This window comes from Haliotis cracherodii, unplaced genomic scaffold, assembly GCF_022045235.1.
Source record: "Haliotis cracherodii isolate W230 unplaced genomic scaffold, xgHalCrac1.p SCAF_7, whole genome shotgun sequence".
NCBI lineage: Eukaryota > Metazoa > Mollusca > Gastropoda > Lepetellida > Haliotidae > Haliotis > Haliotis cracherodii.
Window position 1 is genome coordinate 35,388,478 of NW_027266330.1, and position 21,523 is coordinate 35,410,000.

Consider the following 21,523-nt stretch of genomic DNA (forward strand, 5'->3'; position numbering starts at 1 on the left):
TTAGTAAACACACAGATGAAAAGGAAGGTACTTCAGTTGTCTTAATTGTTAATGGAATGAGAAAAAATCTAATATGAAATAATCAATACCTGTGCCTGAGGCTAAAGTGTGTGATATTTTATTTATGCTTTCTGATATCATTTTGAGATCCAAATTAAAATTACCTATTCTTATTTGGTATAAGTAGAAATGAATTGCATATATCTCATTGGTGAAGTTCAATATGTCAATTAAAAACTCAGTCATTAGATTATTTAAGGCAGCAATGTGGGTCCGATAAATTATTTTGTTACACCTCAGTTGAGAGTGACATATGGATAAATTTAACTTGGCTTCTGGCAAACTTTGTTCTTCTGCATGTTCTTTCTTTAGTATTGCACCTGAAGCCACCAATTGTAACACTATCCATATATAAATCCACTGGTCATCCACATAATAATTTCATATTGTTTCGATCCCTTGTATTAAAAAAAACAACTATATGTGTACAGTATTAGACATACAAGATTGATATATGTGAATAATGTTCATTACGATAATATAAGTTTAAGGCTGTTTTAAATAAATAAATTCATTGTAAAATGACACCAAAACAATAACTGATCAAGACATCTGACAAACCCTTTCAGCGGGCTTAGAATATCTTGAGCATGTTCATGTTGTCTACATGTACTTCTTTAGATATTACGAATATAAACAATGTTATCTAACCCTAATTTCACAAATAAAAACTTTTTGTTCAGTCATTGATAAATATAAAAAAGGTACAATTGGAAGGGAAAAAAACTATCTGACTTAACATCACCCTCCCATCTCCGCCACTCAAAAGAGGAAAAAATGTTCTGTTTCCCATACATGTAAGAAATCACATCCAGAAATCAGTCAAATTATTATTATTTTGGCACCCTGTAAACAAAATAATAAAAGTCAAGCCCAATGTGTAGAACAGGCAAACAGACATGCATTAACATTATGGTTGGGTATTAGTGACAAGTGCAGCTATATAAAACATTCTGGATTTCAAAACAGATAGTGGTATGGCATTGTGCCAGGTGTCTTTTGATCTTAACTGAAAACAGACTATTCTGTGTAAACAAAGATGCATTGATTTAATAACATTATGTTCTGTCTGCCCCATTGACCACATTGTTTTCAGAGTAATATTTCACACAAAAAAGATGTGCATTTTCCTGCTCATTTGATGAGCAAATTGTTTCTTTTTTTCTTTACTTAGACCTGGTCTTGAATGATTTATCAAATTTATTAATGATTACGTCACTTGATTTACAAAATAAAGCTGTCAAGAAATACGATGGTCAAGATAGTTAAGAATAATCAAACACTACTTATTGATGTTTTTATTTCATACACTAAGCACAAAATATCATGTAATGTATAGTAGTATGTATAGTCAGTTGCATAGAAGAAAATATTTTATTTCACAGTTTTTCAACAATATATTGTTGTACATAAAACAGGGAGTCTCACACCAGATTGGTTTCTAAAAAACACATTATTTCTCCCTCAAACATTACTTACTTAACCGAATAATATGGTATCGTGCATGACAATATGAAAATATGTCAAATCTTTAAAATCTGTAGAAATTAAAGATCAAACAAAAAGGTATCAATATCATATGAAACTATCTTCCCCAGAAAAGGGAGTTAGCTGACTATAACATACCTTTCAACCCTAGGCAATAATTTTGTGTCTCCTTCGTAGCGCCACCAGCCACTTTTATAAGTTATTTCCCTTCTAGGTCCCCGCTACTGACCAATCAGATTCCATCTCTCACATCCCCTACATTTGCTTTAACAAAATGTCGACGCCAAAATCAAGACGATCTGATCTATTAATCAAGCTCTTTATTTTCATAGAACGGGACTTAATTCGCGATAGCATCAACTCATTTGAGCACTTTGATTTAAGGATTATTCATTATACATGAAAGGATTTGGAAAATATCTGTCGACGCCAAGTTGATGGCACACTTGCTCTGAAAATCGTGCAATTGACTGAAATTTGCACAGCAGCCGCCATGTTCTTTATAAATCGGATGTCGATTTTGTTACACGATTTTGATTTGACTTTGCATAGACTCGTTAGTCCAGCCAAAAAGTAACTCCATAATTTCAGCCTAGTTCGGAATCTGAACTGTTATAGACAGTTAACTCCTTTGCCTCGGGAAGATGTATGAGACAGAAGATATCTGAAACAGCCTCTTGAAGAACGACCCTGAACCGATTATATGATAGATCATTAATAATAACATGGAGGATATTAATAGCATTACCCCGAACTTTATGAAAATATATTGATAAGATACAGCTAAAATATAGATGAAAAGGAATCTACTTCAGCCAGTCATCAAACCAAGAAAGAAGAAATGTATTAATTATATCCGTCGAATGAGACAAAATATAAACATGAATATTCAGTAAATCTAACCTGTAAATACTTTAATATATGTGATGTGTATTCATTACATCTCTTTGAAAGCCAAATATAAGTTCGTAGCTGGGCAATATATAATTATTATAAAGAAAACAAGGTAGCAATCTGGGTGTGTAGAAAAATCTATGAATATTTAGGTGTGTTGTGTCTCGTCTCTCGCCTAGTACGCCACTTCAGAGATAAGAAACCTATGACTGTAGGTTCGAATTCCGCTTCGCCCCGATTCCTTTCAATGTTTGTTAATGTGTTCGTGGGTTTTCCTATGTGGTAAATTGGTAAACTTCAGAGACCTGCAACACGTCCGGCTTTCCTCCCACATTAAGCTGAAACGACGTGATATAACTTGTATACTGTTCAAAGCGGCCGTGATCCATGCATAGAAACATGTCCATCTTACCATATTTCCTGTAAGTGCTGGAAGTACTAATGGCAAATGTGTAAAATTCCAGGTGCAAGCGCTCCTCGCTATTGTCAGTTGAGCAGACTATTTCTGTTATCAGTGCACAGATCCAACGAAACTGTAGCTATCACAGCAGCAAAAACTTCTGGAACTTCCCTCTCGGACTGCCAATTCCTTTCTTTACTTTTTGAAAGAAGAATTTCTCGCATTGATTCCCTCTGTGTTAGGTGTGGTAGCGCTATTATAAAAACAATAACAACGCCATCTTAATTTGTCCAGGCTCACAATTAAGACCTAAAATGTCTCATTGTGGATTGTTTCTGAGCAAATACATAATCTGTACGATTTACATTGTCCAAATATATACATTTACATTTGATGCTTAACAAATAATTCCCCATGGTCTCACTCTGCTAGCTTAAGCATACTTGGCCATAGTTTTAATACCTCATTTACGAACAGTTATCTGCCAGTGGTTTGAGCATTTTATGCATCTGTGGTACAAAACATACGGGTTTCTACTTATCTATAATGACGAACTTCTGTGCATTCCATCACGTAGATAACATTCAGGTAGTTTATGATTCTAAGTGATACTTCAGCTTCTTGTCAACTAGGATACACAACCTGGTGCAGAGAGACTCTGGAGAAAGAACATGAAGCATGCAGAAATTATCAGAAGGAACCTACCTTTACTCAAAAGGGACCTGCACCCAGAAGAGGTGCTTGACAACATGTGGTCTACCGGAGCATTCAGCGACTTGGAGTATGAGATATGTAAAGAAGAAGACAAGAAACGAGCACAGACTGAAAAACTGCTGGAAATATTGATGAAAAAGGATGAGGATGTGTATAAACAATTCTGTGTTGTGCTACACGAAAACCACAGACATCTCAAAGAGCAGTTGGACAAAAAAGAGAAACATGAAAGTAGACATTGTGAAAAAAGACCATCTCACTTTAATATGACCTTACTTGGTATGGTAGTGTGTATATCTGACAGTGCTAATGAATTAGGTAAAACCATCTTGCATGTGCCATTAATGTCATCATACCAAATGCCGATTGGAACCCTACATATCCATATGATCAATAATTAGCATTTTCGTAACGCAATGTAGAGCATGATCAATAATTGAATTATTTTGCAACTGGCTTCCTGTGTGGCTTGAAACTTTGAAAAGAGGTTAGGATGCCACTTGGGAACATGGTAATTAAACCACTTTAACTGATTGTGAATTGAAGTCGTTTAACACTCCTCCTACCCCATCCCCTTCCCTCTGTCCTCCCAAAGGTATTGAATGTTAGCGTGAGCTTGTTAGAATTGGTAGAATGGACAGACCTTATGTTGTATGGCTCATTTAGTCAAAGTGTGCATGTAACATTTTCGGTTTTGTTCAAGATTCACCAAGCCTGGTATTTGTCAGTGAGACAGAGGTACAGGAGCGGGTGTCTATAATGGAACAGAAGGTTGCTGTCTTGCAGAAGGTAGACATTAATTTTGTAATGGCCCTGGAGGTTTTGTTCTTGTAGTTATTGTTTTAATAAGTTAACAAAGGTTTATTATTTTCAATTTTTAAAAATCCTTTTTAAAGGGGATTATTAGAGTGGCTGTTAGGTGTATGTATACCACCAGTATAAGAAAAAGGACCTTACATGAGACCAGATCCTAATAATGCAACATTCTGTTCAAGGAACTAGATGATTCGAGACAAGAAGCACAACATACCAAGGCTGAATGTGAGAGGGATGTCAAAGAATTAAATGTGCAGCATGGACAGCAGGAAACATCTTTAAAGAAGGAAAATCGCATATTGTCCCAGCATCTGGAGCAGGAGAAGAACAGGACGAAAGCGGGTAAGACATCATGATACAACATACACATACAATACATTCCACTAGTTGTGTTCTGTGTATAGTGTTTGGTGTAGGCAATAGAACCTAACGTGTCTATCGGAGTCAAAATCTTTGCCATTTACTGAAAGATGAATATACAAATATAAGTTTAAATAATGCATTTAGATGGCAAGGTTTTGGAGGATGTTTGTTTTAAAATATGCCTTGATTGGATTCGTCATTTTGTTTTCATTTTTATTCAAGTTCAAGCAATGTTAGACGAGATGAAAGGCAAAAATGAAAGTTTGTCCAAGGTAAGCCTTCGTTACAGTTGGCAGGTAGTGCTTATGGTGGTTCATTATCTGTTATTAATTGGTTTCATTGGTTGGAAGGGCAAAATGCCATGTCGCTGGTCAGCGTCGGGTACCTTAAGTATGAAACAAACCTATGCGTCTTGTGAGTCATGTGGGAACATAAAGGGACATTACATGACACGCTGTGGTATACTTCAAGTACTGTTTAAAGCAACATCGAACCAAGCGCACGTGGTGATTGGAATGTACAGTTTCTTTTTGCTGCTTCAAATGTCTTTCAAATCCACATGAATTCCACAAAAATATTGACGTCATTTTGCATATAATGTGTAGTTGATGAAATCTCAATATGTCATGATAAACTTTTATTTGGTATAAAAATTATTCTTGAATATATTCTGTCTCAAAAGAGGAAAAAATGTTCTGTTTCCCATACATGTAAGAAATCACATCCAGAAATCAGTCAAATTATTATTATTTTGGCACCCTGTAAACAAAATAATAAAAGTCAAACCCAATGTGTAGAACAGGCAAACAGACATGCATTAACATTATGGTTGGGTATTAGTGACAAGTGCAGCTATATAAAACATTCTGGATTTCAAAACAGATAGTGGTATGGCATTGTGCCAGGTGTCTTTTGATCTTAACTGAAAACAGACTATTCTGTGTAAACAAAGATGCATTGATTTAATAACATTATGTTCTGTCTGCCCCATTGACCACATTGTTTTCAGAGTAATATTTCACACAAAAAAGATGTGCATTTTCCTGCTCATTTGATGAGCAAATTGTTTCTTTTTTTCTTTACTTAGACCTGGTCTTGAATGATTTATCAAATTTATTAATGATTACGTCACTTGATTTACAAAATAAAGCTGTCAAGAAATACGATGGTCAAGATAGTTAAGAATAATCAAACACTACTTATTGATGTTTTTATTTCATACACTAAGCACAAAATATCATGTAATGTATAGTAGTATGTATAGTCAGTTGCATAGAAGAAAATATTTTATTTCACAGTTTTTCAACAATATATTGTTGTACATAAAACAGGGAGTCTCACACCAGATTGGTTTCTAAAAAAAAACACATTATTTCCCCCTCAAACATTACTTACTTAACCGAATAATATGGTATCGTGCATGACAATATGAAAATATGTCAAATCTTTAAAATCTGTAGAAATTAAAGATCAAACAAAAAGGTATCAATATCATATGAAACTATCTTCCCCAGAAAAGGGAGTTAGCTGACTATAACATACCTTTCAACCCTAGGCAATAATTTTATGTCTCCTTCGTAGCGCCACCAGCCACTTTTATAAGTTATTTCCCTTCTAGGTCCCCGCTACTGACCAATCAGATTCCATCTCTCACATCCCCTACATTTGCTTTAACAAAATGTCGACGCCAAAATCAAGACGATCTGATCTATTAATCAAGCTCTTTATTTTCATAGAACGGGACTTAATTCGCGATAGCATCAACTCATTTGAGCACTTTGATTAAAGGATTATTCATTATACATGAAAGGATTTGGAAAATATCTGTCGACGCCAAGTTGATGGCACACTTGCTCTGAAAATCGTGCAATTGACTGAAATTTGCACAGCAGCCGCCATGTTCTTTATAAATCGGATGTCGATTTTGTTACACGATTTTGATTTGACTTTGCATAGACTCGTTAGTCCAGCCAAAATGTAACTCCATAATTTCAGCCTAGTTCGGAATCTGAACTGTTATAGACAGTTAACTCCTTTGCCTCGGGAAGATGTATGAGACAGAAGATATCTGAAACAGCCTCTTGAAGAACGACCCTGAACCGATTATATGATAGATCATTAATAATAACATGGAGGATATTAATAGCATTACCCCGAACTTTATGAAAATATATTGATAAGATACATCTAAAATATAGATGAAAAGGAATCTACTTCAGCCAGTCATCAAACCAAGAAAGAAGAAATGTATTAATTATATCCGTCGAATGAGACAAAATATAAACATGAATATTCAGTAAATCTAACCTGTAAATACTTTAATATATGTGATGTGTATTCATTACATCTCTTTGAAAGCCAAATATAAGTTCGTAGCTGGGCAATATATAATTATTATAAAGAAAACAAGGTAGCAATCTGGGTGTGTAGAAAAATCTATGAATATTTAGGTGTGTTGTGTCTCGTCTCTCGCCTAGTACGCCACTTCAGAGATAAGAAACCTATGACTGTAGGTTCGAATTCCGCTTCGCCCCGATTCCTTTCAATGTTTGTTAATGTGTTCGTGGGTTTTCCTATGTGGTAAATTGGTAAACTTCAGAGACCTGCAACACGTCCGGCTTTCCTCCCACATTAAGCTGAAACGACGTGATATAACTTGTATACTGTTCAAAGCGGCCGTGATCCATGCATAGAAACATGTCCATCTTACCATATTTCCTGTAAGTGCTGGAAGTACTAATGGCAAATGTGTAAAATTCCAGGTGCAAGCGCTCCTCGCTATTGTCAGTTGAGCAGACTATTTCTGTTATCAGTGCACAGATCCAACGAAACTGTAGCTATCACAGCAGCAAAAACTTCTGGAACTTCCCTCTCGGACTGCCAATTCCTTTCTTTACTTTTTGAAAGAAGAATTTCTCGCATTGATTCCCTCTGTGTTAGGTGTGGTAGCGCTATTATAAAAACAATAACAACGCCATCTTAATTTGTCCAGGCTCACAATTAAGACCTAAAATGTCTCATTGTGGATTGTTTCTGAGCAAATACATAATCTGTACGATTTACATTGTCCAAATATATACATTTACATTTGATGCTTAACAAATAATTCCCCATGGTCTCACTCTGCTAGCTTAAGCATACTTGGCCATAGTTTTAATACCTCATTTACGAACAGTTATCTGCCAGTGGTTTGAGCATTTTATGCATCTGTGGTACAAAACATACGGGTTTCTACTTATCTATAATGACGAACTTCTGTGCATTCCATCACGTAGATAACATTCAGGTAGTTTATGATTCTAAGTGATACTTCAGCTTCTTGTCAACTAGGATACACAACCTGGTGCAGAGAGACTCTGGAGAAAGAACATGAAGCATGCAGAAATTATCAGAAGGAACCTACCTTTACTCAAAAGGGACCTGCACCCAGAAGAGGTGCTTGACAACATGTGGTCTACCGGAGCATTCAGCGACTTGGAGTATGAGATATGTAAAGAAGAAGACAAGAAACGAGCACAGACTGAAAAACTGCTGGAAATATTGATGAAAAAGGATGAGGATGTGTATAAACAATTCTGTGTTGTGCTACACGAAAACCACAGACATCTCAAAGAGCAGTTGGACAAAAAAGCGAAACATGAAGGTAGACATTGTGAAAAAAGACCATCTCACTTTAATATGACCTTACTTGGTATGGTAGTGTGTATATCTGACAGTGCTAATGAATTAGGTAAAACCATCTTGCATGTGCCATTAATGTCATCATACCAAATGCCGATTGGAACCCTACATATCCATATGATCAATAATTAGCATTTTCGTAACGCAATGTAGAGCATGATCAATAATTGAATTATTTTGCAACTGGCTTCCTGTGTGGCTTGAAACTTTGAAAAGAGGTTAGGATGCCACTTGGGAACATGGTAATTAAACCACTTTAACTGATTGTGAATTGAAGTCGTTTAACACTCCTCCTACCCCATCCCCTTCCCTCTGTCCTCCCAAAGGTATTGAATGTTAGCGTGAGCTTGTTAGAATTGGTAGAATGGACAGACCTTATGTTGTATGGCTCATTTAGTCAAAGTGTGCATGTAACATTTTCGGTTTTGTTCAAGATTCACCAAGCCTGGTATTTGTCAGTGAGACAGAGGTACAGGAGCGGGTGTCTATAATGGAACAGAAGGTTGCTGTCTTGCAGAAGGTAGACATTAATTTTGTAATGGCCCTGGAGGTTTTGTTCTTGTAGTTATTGTTTTAATAAGTTAACAAAGGTTTATTATTTTCAATTTTTAAAAATCCTTTTTAAAGGGGATTATTAGAGTGGCTGTTAGGTGTATGTATACCACCAGTATAAGAAAAAGGACCTTACATGAGACCAGATCCTAATAATGCAACATTCTGTTCAAGGAACTAGATGATTCGAGACAAGAAGCACAACATACCAAGGCTGAATGTGAGAGGGATGTCAAAGAATTAAATGTGCAGCATGGACAGCAGGAAACATCTTTAAAGAAGGAAAATCGCATATTGTCCCAGCATCTGGAGCAGGAGAAGAACAGGACGAAAGCGGGTAAGACATCATGATACAACATACACATACAATACATTCCACTAGTTGTGTTCTGTGTATAGTGTTTGGTGTAGGCAATAGAACCTAACGTGTCTATCGGAGTCAAAATCTTTGCCATTTACTGAAAGATGAATATACAAATATAAGTTTAAATAATGCATTTAGATGGCAAGGTTTTGGAGGATGTTTGTTTTAAAATATGCCTTGATTGGATTCGTCATTTTGTTTTCATTTTTATTCAAGTTCAAGCAATGTTAGACGAGATGAAAGGCAAAAATGAAAGTTTGTCCAAGGTAAGCCTTCGTTACAGTTGGCAGGTAGTGCCTATGGTGGTTCATTATCTGTTATTAATTGGTTTCATTGGTTGGAAGGGCAAAATGCCATGTCGCTGGTCAGCGTCGGGTACCTTAAGTATGAAACAAACCTATGCGTCTTGTGAGTCATGTGGGAACATAAAGGGACATTACATGACACGCTGTGGTATACTTCAAGTACTGTTTAAAGCAACATCGAACCAAGCGCACATGGTGATTGGAATGTACAGTTTCTTTTTGCTGCTTCAAATGTCTTTCAAATCCACATGAATTCCACAAAAATATTGATGTCATTCTGCATATAATGTGTAGTTGATGAAATCTCAATATGTCATGATAAACTTTTATTTGGTATAAAAATTATTCTTGAATATATTTGATGCTTAATTGCAGGATTTGAAGGACATTCAGCAAAAGTTTGAAGCCCTTACCGTCATTCACACTGACAGAGAGACCAGTGAAAAAAGAGATTCATTAACATCTGAAGGTTGGTCTATTTAACAAATAGTAATATTCTTCCTTGTAACTGTTAGGTTAGGTTTATCACTTATACACTTATATTAATGTTTTCAGCGACTCTAGTGGAGGAAACTGGCTGTGTTCTGAAAACTTCTTCAGATTGTGACACCAGACAACTGCTCCTGTTGCCATGTCTCCATGCCGCCTGTAAACCCTGCATTGACCAGCTCCACCAGAAGAACATTGTGTGTTCATGTGGGCGAGACATCAACATGGTGGAGGAAAGTGGAACAGTCGACTTCGTGAGAAGAAATGAAATCTTATTTGCAAAAGCAAAACCTGAATGTGAATACCAAACAGAACAATGCAAGGGGGAGGTAGTACATCATTGTAAGACGTGCAACATATCTATGTGTGCTAATTGCACAACGAAACACGAGACGACACGTGCCACCTTTCAACACACGGTTGTACTGGCTGAAGATTTTAAGAAAATGCCAATTCAGGAACGACTAGGTCTCTCGACCTGTTCAACTCATCATCGTGAACTTGTCAAATATTTTGACAAACAATGCAACACATCAGTTTGCGATGTGTGTATCAAAGGAAACCACGCCGACCATGGTATTAAAGCACTTGATGTAGCATTTGAAAAAACTGAAGAGAGTCTTGTAAACAAAGTTCGTCGGCACAAGGAATATCTGGAGAAGATAAAGGCCTCCTTCAGACAGCAACAGACCCGGGTTACAGAGCTGGAGGAAAGGGCAGATCAAGTGAAGAAGGAAATAGCTGATGTCCATAGCGGCCTTGCTCTGAGTTTGGTTCAAAGGTTAAAGCATCACACCCAGCAAATAGAAAAGCAAGTAGAGGAAAACAGAAGTATTCTCCGGAAAGATATGGAATGTCTGGAAACCAGTAGCTCAGCTGTACTGACTACACTAAGATATGCTGAAAGAGCCATGGCATCTACCACACACGCCCAATTCATGGACCTGTCATCTACCATTGTCAACAAGATAGACGAAGACCTTCTCCGCGCTCTTCCCGAAGATTCAGTGAAAACACAGTCCATGAGTTTCATTCATCAAGGACATAGAGCTCTTCACGAATTGGTTGAAATGTTTGGCACCTTCAGCACCTCTGACAAGGGCGTAGATGAACTAGATACCATGCCGACTATAAAAGGTAATTTTCTTTCTTCGTGTGGTATAACTTGAGTTCGTGTGTTTGAAATCATTATTTAATTCGAGCATAAATTTACAAAACATCGAAGTATCTTATATCAATTATAATGTGTTGAAAACCAAAACCACATAATGATATCTTTCTAGATAACACTCACTATATCTATTTTTTGTTATTGTATTTTCTAGACTTGCAAAATGAGATCTTCATTTTCAAAGATCGGGAAAAGGTAAATAAGAGAACAAACAACATTTGTTTGTCTCAGCTACGTCTCTATGAATATACAATAAATAAATTATGGATTGATCAACATATATAGTGCACTGGTTATCCCACCATTCGTACATGATGTAAGTAAATGACTTCACTTTATATCAGATGTTATTTTCACACTGGCAGTTTTCACAAACGATTTTCTCTAGTACAGTTGTAGTAAATATATTAGCATAAAATGCCCCTTAAAATTCTAAACTTAACATGTAACACGCAAAGTCTTATCGCAACAACCATTGTTATATTATAATTTGTTTCTGTTTTTACATTAGGACTTCAAAATGGAGAGGAAACGCTTGATAGAAAATGCCACGTTCTTAAAGGACTACCTGGAACCCCTAGGTAAGATTCATTATGTTAATTTCAAGTGAAGTGACTGCTTATTATTGCTAATGGTGTTTACAATTCTTCAAGCATACTAGGTCATCTTGTTAGTTGTAATCTGTTTTTGTATTGCGATGATACTATTTTCATTTCGTTGTCCAATGTGATTTTCAGAGGTCAGGATAGGAGTGCCATCCCTAACACCCTAAACCCTAACACCTCAACCCCCACAGGATACTCGAGATTTCTGATTGTTTCAATAATATGTAATTTCAAGAATATAAACAGGTTTCCGTGGAATTCATTACTTGATAAGAGGAAGACGAAGAACTCCAAACAACTAATCATAACTCAGATGTTAGAATCTCTTATAAATAATATACTTCCTCTGGAGCCAAGCTCGATTAGTCATGTCGACATGCAGTCTAGGGTGCAGATGACTGCACATTGTCATGTAAAATACCTAGAGAAATATCGATACTTTGGTACTTGCCAACGTACGAGTTATTGTAGTCATGAAATGAATCTGAAATACAATGAGTTTTCTCTTCTTTCAGGAATATACTTCCTGGATGCCAGAAAGATTGACCGGTCATCTATCCTTCTGTGTAAGTACATGCAACGTATGTTCCTGTTGTCATAGCCGGTCGTGTGTGGTTAAAGTTTACATGGTAACAATATTCCCCAACTCCATTTATTAGGGGAGGCATGACTACAATATACCTTTACTCCATTAATTAGAGAAAGCAGGACTACAATATACCCTTATTTCATTCATTAAGGGAAAGCAGGCCTAGAGTATACCCTTATTCCATTAACCAGGGGAGGGCTGCAAGATCCCCTAATTCTAAAAAATAAGGGGTGGCAGGGCTGCAAGATACCCTTATTTCATTAATCAGGGGAGGTAGGCCTAGAGTATGCCCTTATTTCATTAATCAGGGGAGGCAGGGCTGCAAGATACCCTTTTTTTAAATCAGGGGTGGCAGGGATGCAAGAAACCCTTACTTCATTAACTTGGGGGAGGTGGGGGGGGGAGGGGGGGGGCTACTACATACCCAACTCCATTAATTAGGGCAGGCACGACTACAATATACCTTTACTCCATTAATTAGAGAAAGCCAGACTACAATAAAACCTTATTTTATTAATTAAGGGGAAGCAGGGTTAGAGTATACCCTTGTTTTATTAATCAGGGGAGGCAGGGCTGCAAGATACCCTTATTTAAAAAATCAGGGGTGGCAGGGCTGCAAGATACCCTTATTTAATTAATCAGGGGATGCATTGCTGCAAGATATCCTTATTTCATTAATCGGGGGGGGGGGGGGGGGGGGGGGCAGGGCTACACGATTCCCTCCCTCCATTGGGTAGCGGAGGAAGAGCTACACTATGCCAGAAAGGTTGGGCGGGTATGTAAATTTACGCCTTGTGATGATCCAGTTTATGTCAAGTTAAGTGATGTGGATTTGATAATCAGCAGGCATACTATTTTCACAGGTTGAATGTTCGAATTCAGAGATCAGTGGAGATGGCTTTATATCCAAGTAATTTTCCCGAAAACCTCAATTTACCAAATAAATACCACTATGAGTACTACCTTTTTTTCACATTTTGAAGGTCTGGTTATCAAATGTCTTGATAACTAATTATATAATCCAGAGTCTAATAGGCTAGTTTTAGTTTCATTTTACTCCATATACCTTCTGGTTGTTGAAAAATAAACTCCAGTTTGCATTTTTTGTAAAAAGCTTTGAGTTTCTGTGAAAACTAGTACGGTAAAACATCACAATATGACAAAACAAGGATATGAGTGAGTGAGTAAGGTTTTACGCCGCTTTTAGCAATATTCCAGCAATATCAAGGCGGGGGACACAAGAAATGGGCTTCACACATTGTACCCATGTCAGGAATCGAAACCGGGTCTTCGGCGTGACGAGCGAACGCTTTAACCACTAGGCTACCCGACCGCCCAACAAGGATCTGACGAAAGTTACTTTGTTTTTGTACCTTATGTGTTTTCACAGCTTGCATTCAAGGAGGCTCCGTGGGGTGAACTCATTTCTTGCATGTATTTTCATACAAGAAAAATTAAAACAATCCATATTATCTCATATATGAACTCATCCGACTATATAGGCAAGGAAGCACTTGAACAAAGAGTATTCTAATACTTACATCTGCTCATCAACTTGGCAGGGCTTCACTTCATGAGGTATTATCAAGTCGCTCTCAACGTCATAGGCCAAAGTCGCATTGCAACCCCACCCGTTTGACTGAAAATTACACTTTTTGAAGTGCTAGACATTCGGGCAACTTGGGAATACTGACGTCTACCCTCTATCGTACACACAAGTCGCCATTTGGTCTGTTCATTGAGATACTGTCTATGTGGCATTCTTTAATTTAGGCATGTGCTTAGCTTAAAGGCATTTTTGGCGTGGCTTCTCGTTGCAAATGCGCCTCGGCCTTACTTGCAAGACATTATAGCTCTCGCCACTTGAAATATCACGTCGCAAGAATCAATTAAGGTTGGTTGTTGTCGGTTTATTGTTTAACGCCGTACTCAGCAATATTCCAGCTGTATGACGGCGGTCTGTAAATAATCATTTCTGGACCAGACAATCCAGTGATTAATATCATGAGCATCGATCCACGCAATTGGGATCGATGACATGCATAAACAAAGTCAGCGAGCTTGACCACCAGATCCCGTTAGTCGCCTCTTACGACAAGCATAGTCGCCTTTTACATATGGGTGGCTGAAGACCTATTCTACCCCGGACCTTTTCTTCACGGGTCTGATCACATTATTAATTAACGAAGAAAGCTGAATGTGTGCCAATATGTATTGAGTGAAAACAAGCCTTTCCGCCAATGCGAAATAATAACCTACGGTAATGTAACAAAATTTAAAGTGCAATATTCAAGAAATGTACATTTTCTTTGCGATAAACATCATCATTGAGTTTTAAAATGGGGGAAATTCTACAGTCAGGTGACTGCGAGCATAATATTTAGCAGTGACCTTGGTCGATGGTCCTTTAAATACTTCATCTGCACGTACTCTTCTTTCATTTCGTGCTGGCAATGTTCGTACGCTCCAAAACGCTGCTAAATATATAATCGCTCGCGGTCATGTGACTGCCGATCCTCAGTGGCTCTCTGACAACATGACCAAAACGCAATTAATAATTTGTATTACTGTAAGTCATATTCCTTAACAGCGAAATGTCCAGTTTTCGATTTATAAGTATTAGCACTCATGTAGCTAACTTCGTTAATTAATAATCGCGATATTTCGTGACTCTATGTCAGGAGGCGAGGACTATACCTATTTCACGTGCATCACACAGAGGAGACTCACGGTGTGATCCAACAAGAACTCTGATATGTTTGAAGCTGTAAGACTGTCAGCTCTTCACTTGATGGGTCAAGATAATCTTTAAAGGAGCCAGAAAAAAGAAAATTTGTTAATCGTATGGCAGGTACAGTGAATTGTTCAACATTCCCCTCATGTTGTTACCATCAACACTGTTAACTGTGTCGTGCGTGTGTGAATCAGTTCGATTGTATTATTATTATTCTATTTCTGAAAAAATCGCCGACTTATTGACACTTGACAATATACACTCACAAACTTGGTTATGGTTTGTTTGTTGGTTGGTTAACGCCGCACTCAGCAATATTCCAGTTGTATGATGGCGGTCTGTTATAGATACACTACCCGTCGCTCACATGTAAATACACAACGTATCAGATGATTATCCCAATGTTATAGAACTAGCATTGCTACACGTTGAACATGCCCTAGACAATGTGTGTGGCCCCAATCTCAAATACATGAACATCTGAGTTCAGTAATCACGATTATGACACTGGAACTTCCACATGAACGTCCTGTCATTCTGCCTACTGACCTGTAGATGCGTTGAGACATGGACATACCAGTGACCAAGCCTGACCACGCGATCCATGCACTCGCCTCTTGGCTGCTGGGGAAACATACTGTGGCCCAGAATCACCATGACGTTAATTAGAAGAAAATGCATGCCAAGTTAAGTGTAATCAGCTGTAGGATGGTGCATTTACACTTATCCCCCCCCCCCCCCCCCCCCCCCCCCCCATTGTTTGGCTCCATGGTACACCCCGTTATAGCGCGCAAAGCAACGAAGTTGACGATCGAAATGACACGGTGGGATGACAGTTGCCATTTTAAGTTTGATGTAACTTCCATACTTTGTTCAGGAAAGAAAGCCAAAAGACGAACCGGACAATTTACAGGAGAGAAAATAAGGTGAAATAGATTCCGAATATTGTAAATTGTCCAAGATGATAGATAGATACTAGTATATAAAACATAAGACGAATAGGTATTGATTAGATATCTCACAACATGACCGAGGCATGAATAAAAAATGCAATGTGTGTTAATTAGTAAACCTAACATCATTTTGGTATCATTCCACCAATTTCTCCAATGAAGTAGGCAAATACTCACTCACCACCCACGCGAATAGCTGCAATACTAGTACTGTTAATTTTATAATAAGCAACAGTAAAACACTCACTCCCGTGTTATGTCATGTTATTTTATAGAAAGGGTTTTGTCGATTGTATTTACAATATTTCAATCGTTTCTAACGGAAAATGTTATTTCACAACCTCTTTTTACACTTATTCAATATTCCTTACCTGCATATATTATATCGGGAAACCACAGTAAATAGCTAGCGTTATTGATTAGTATTTACAGATTCTATTTGGATAATTGTGGTTTGCGCCCATTGACAGAAATTGTAAAAAATATTTCTTATTGATTATAATCAATAAAATAAATGATCCCGATTCCAGGGTCACTCGTGTGATCACAACATGGTACAGTTAGGTGGGGTTCAATTTCCACTCTTAATACCCTCTCTGTGGTATAATAGAACTTTTTCCATGCACTGACACATGTACTAAGCTTAACATCCGAGTTTCAAATAACCAACGATAGTCATAGAGTAAACTTTGATTTGCCACTATGATTTTTGAGAAATTAATACGTAATTTCATTGGTCGGTCAAAGTTCGAGAAAGGCCGTTCTGGCGTGACCTGTAATGAGGATGTCCTCAGCGGTAGCGAGAACTCGTATCCGATTTTAAGAGATTGAGGTAATCTAGGCATGTTATTAATCCTGTTTTGTTTATTTAAAGCAGTAATTGTTTATTGTTAAGCAAGTTTATCTGTGCAGCCATTGAAATATGCAGGTACTCGACGATTCGTCTCGCATCAAAACACAGACTGTGTACTCGCGGGCAGATGACCACGGAGTACGCTGATCACTGTGTCGGATTAACGAGACTGATTAATGAGTGATTTCGGTAATTTGCTGCAAGTTAGGTGTGTCGGAGTCGGAGTGCGAGACGGTCTAAATAGCACTGATTTAATCGGTTCCCATCATTAGTGTCGGATAAAGCCGACTGTCGGAGTAACGAGTGTCGGAATAAACGAGACTTGACTGTAGAATGAAATTTGCAACCAATTGGTCGTCTGCTCGCATCTGTTTTCTGAACTAAGGGCGGTGTCGCCACGAGTTGCACGTGCTTGACCGGCGGCGAATCTATTCGCACGTGAAGCGCGATGTTCCTTGTCACAACAACAAGCTGGAAGTTTTGTTCTGTTTATTTTTGTGTTTGTTTAACGTCACACTCAGCAATATTCCAGCTGTATGACGGCGGTCTGTAAATAATCGAGTTTGGACCAGACAATCCAGTGATTGACATCGATCCACGCAATAGGGATTCGATGACATGCATCAACCAAGCCAACGAAACTGACCACCCGATCCAGTTTGTTGCGTGTTACGACAAGCAAGATTTATTGTCAAGCTGGATTTTCACGGGTCTGCGGGAAGGTTGTTCGAATAATATTTGTATATTTACATTCAATTCAGCTGCTTTTAGTCTCAACAAGTTCTTCATAAAGAAACCAGAAGGAGTTTATAACATATATGTAACATCTACTCCAAATTACAATCTACAAGAATATTCCAGAAATATATCAAAATAGTGTGTTTTTTTGTGTTATTTATTGTTTGTGGTTGTTGCTGGTTTGTTGTTTAACGCCGCACTCAGCAATATTCCAGCTATATGACGGCAGTCTGTAAATAATCGAGTCTGGACCAGAAAATCCAGTGATTGCTATCATGAGCATCGATCCACGCAATTGGGATCGATGACATGTATCAACCCAAGTCAGCGAGCCTGACCACCCGATCCCGTTAGTCACCTTTTACGGCAAGCAAGGGTTACTGAAGACCTGTTCTATTCCGGAATCTTCACGGGTCTTATTGTTGGTGTCCTGTACTGACAATGCTGCCTAACCAAACTATCATCCATCGTCAACCCTTGTGCGTCCTGCAACGTGCCACACAATACCTCACCAGCCTCTAGATGACGTCACCAGGTCACGTGACACTGTGATCTCAACACTGACATGCAATCTACATGTTCCTCATTATACCGCGTTCATCCGTGTCTCTGTTATAATAGGGTGTACACTGTGATTGCGTCTGTTCGCCCACTGTGTGATTGTCGTGCCCAGTATATCCCCACGTATTTGTAATTCAGAATCTCAACTGCAAATATTTCTGATTTGTGTGACGTAATTAAATTAATGTTGATGTCTTGTGTCTGCCGTTCTGAATAATTTGATAACTGACGAGCCACACACAAGACCTGTCACTTATTAATTCTACAGTCGGGTTAAAGGATTATCAGTGAATCCAATGTAAACACATAGATCCAAGGTATTACACAGTAGGTTTTATGTTCTTAGTACTCAACTGTGATTATATTATACTGTTTGTATATTAGTACATTGTGAATTTCTTTCATTTAAATATCATTATAGAACTTGACTATCACTGTTTGTCTTATGTTTTATTCACAAGTAAACTACATTCATATGTTGTAGGTATACATCTGAAGTATGACAAAGACAGAGTTAATCTCGACTGGGTCCACATCAACACAGAAGGAGACCTGGTCAACAGGGAGTCGGACGCCAGACCTGCAGGGGAGGGGAGACTGAAGAAGTACAGGGGCACATGTAGCACTGCCCCCCTCCCCCGGGCTGGCTGTCCCCAGTACTGGGAGATGGAGTCGAGGGTCAGTCAGGACAAACCACTCGCAGAGGGCCTCCTCATCCTGGAGGTGGGTGTATGTAGGGAGGAGCAGAGGGACGTGTCTCATTGTATCAGTGGACAACCCAGCACCTGGTGCATGCAGGTCGCCCAGTGTACTACACACGGCGGGATATGCAGGGATACATGGAAGGAGGGGAAGTATGTGTCGTGTCTGCCTGACACTCTCCCCAACACAGCAGGGGCAGCACACACACTACATTACGGTGTTGTCTATGATGACGCCAGGAAGAAGATTGTCTTCATTGATGTGAAGGAGAACAAAGTGATGTCCACGTTAGACAATGTAGACTCTAGTCAGCCACTGTGGCCGATGTTCGGGGTGTATAACTCAAATCTCCTCACTGTCAGCATGTCACTTGTAGTGGGCAGCGACATCAACATGACAGAGGAGAAGAAAGCAATGATTGTCAAGGCGCTGTCGTGATGTTGACACTGATTGTCAAGGCGTTGTCGTGATGGTGACAATGATTGTCAAGGCGCTGTCGTGATAGTGGCAATGGTTGTCAAGGCACTGTCGTGATGGTGACAATGATTGTCAAGGCGCTGTCGTGATGTTGACACTGATTGTCAAGGCGTTGTCGTGATGGTGACAATGATTGTCAAGGCGCTGTCGTGATGGTGACAATGGTTGTCAAGGCGCTGTCGTGATAGTGGCAATGGTTGTCAAGGCACTGTCGTGATGGTGACAATGATTGTCAAGGCGTTGTCTTGATGGTGACAATGATTGTCAAGGCACTGTCGTGATGGTGACAATGATGGTGATATGAACACACAGATTTGTAGTAGACACTCTCTGCTCAGGAACAACTGCGGACTGTGGTAAATACAAGCATTATCAACTTATTGTATCAAATTGTTTAAATTGGTTTAACGTGAAATATGTTGTATGCAATGAGTATATTTAGCACAAAAAATCAAATATATATATAAATACACTCTCAAGCATTTCTATCAGACATTTTGCTACAATTCCTCTTGATCATTTCTTGTGTGTGTGTGTGGTGTGTGTGTGTGTGTGCGCGTGCGTGTGTGTGTGTGTGTGTGTGTGTGTGTGTGTGTGTGTGTGTGTGTGTGTGTGTGTGTGTGTGTGTGTGTGTGTGTGTGTGTGTGTGACACCGACACCGTCAAAACATTTTTCTGTGTGTGTGGGGGGGGGGGGGGGGGGGGGGGGGGAAGGGGGGGGGGACTAGCATCTGAAATAACTGACTGGCATTTTCTATCATTTCTTTCAAACATTATATTTGTTTGGAATAACAGAAATATGGTTTCAGGTTAGCTCGGGCAGCAAACCACGGAAGACTGTCAGGGGGGATTACCCCCAGTTCTAGAAAATCATCACTCAATCATGGATATACCTTTACAGGAGAGAAAGCTATTATCTTATTGCTGCACAAGTCTTTGTTTGATTTACAAAAGGGTGTCTTCAGTGTGTTCTTATATCAATCCTGTGATTGCGTCTCCACCATTGCTTACACATTCGATGTCATGTCCAGGTCAGACTCGTTACACGTGCCACTTACTTATAGATCTTGGTCCAGAAACTGAACTCTCATCTGATGGAAAACAACCAACCTCACCACACACTGACGATCCTTTCGCTCAAACAGAAGCTTGGATGACGAGTTGATTACAGATTTTACGAACACTTCCAGACTCTTCTAGACTTCCGGTTTTTCTAGATACAGACTTGAGAGAACACGATTGACTGTAGCCTTACTACAAGTTGTGACCACAAAATAATTTAATGGTGTCTGCTACAAGGTTGCCCTGTGTGTTTAGTAAGCCTGCCCTTATAACAGGCAAGTCTAGATAAGTGAACTGTACGCCAGTCTTACAGGGACAACTTGTTCTTATCATTTATATAATCTAGAAATTATCAAATAAGTCTGAACACATGAAATGAGCTTCATGTATTTTACTCACTCACTCACCCACTGATTCACTCACCACTCACTCTGATTCACTGGCTCACTCACTCACCCACTGATTCACTCACTCACTCACTCACTCTGATTCACTGGCTCACTCACCAACTGATTCACTCACTCACTCACTCTGATTCACTGGCTCACTCACCAACTGATTCACTCACTCACTCACTCTGATTCACTGGCTCACTCACTCACTCACTCATTCTGATTCACTGGCTCACTCACTCACCCACTGATTCACCCACTCACTCACTCTGATTCACTGGCTCACTCACTCACCCACTCATTAACTCGCTAACTCACCAAACCACTCATCAACTCACTCTCATTCACTCGTTCATCTTTGATCAATATATGTCGACTGTAATTATTTCCCATTAAACACAGTTACGCGACGAAAGATGTTTTTTATGGAATAATAATCACTGACCTAACTAGAAATACCAGTTTTGTAATATTTCATGTCCGAATAAAAATATGTTCTTTATTGTAATCAATGGTTATTTTGTAACCGTGAGACATGTGGAATAGATCTTCAGCAACCCA

The 21,523-nt window shown here is 38.7% G+C and overlaps 1 protein-coding gene across 2 annotated transcripts in view; it reads left to right on the forward strand.

The window, feature by feature from the left end:
- LOC139447362 (paramyosin-like) overlaps positions 1-19,470 on the forward strand; it is a 38,594-nt gene extending 19,124 nt beyond the window's left edge. The window contains exons 3-16 of one of the 2 annotated variants that reach the window (XM_071228672.1): positions 3,475-3,787; positions 4,260-4,345; positions 4,552-4,714; positions 4,958-5,007; positions 8,066-8,378; positions 8,851-8,936; positions 9,143-9,305; positions 9,549-9,598; positions 10,013-10,106; positions 10,193-11,263; positions 11,452-11,492; positions 11,809-11,878; positions 12,418-12,468; positions 18,815-19,470. In XM_071228672.1, the coding sequence (XP_071084773.1) occupies positions 3,514-3,787; positions 4,260-4,345; positions 4,552-4,714; positions 4,958-5,007; positions 8,066-8,378; positions 8,851-8,936; positions 9,143-9,305; positions 9,549-9,598; positions 10,013-10,106; positions 10,193-11,263; positions 11,452-11,492; positions 11,809-11,878; positions 12,418-12,468; positions 18,815-19,470 (3,168 nt within the window). In that variant the 5' untranslated portion in view covers positions 3,475-3,513. The remainder of the gene's footprint in view (positions 1-3,474; positions 3,788-4,259; positions 4,346-4,551; positions 4,715-4,957; positions 5,008-8,065; positions 8,379-8,850; positions 8,937-9,142; positions 9,306-9,548; positions 9,599-10,012; positions 10,107-10,192; positions 11,264-11,451; positions 11,493-11,808; positions 11,879-12,417; positions 12,469-18,814) is intronic. The other variant, XM_071228673.1, reaches the window with a different exon arrangement.
- Positions 19,471-21,523: the final 2,053 nt, after the last annotated feature.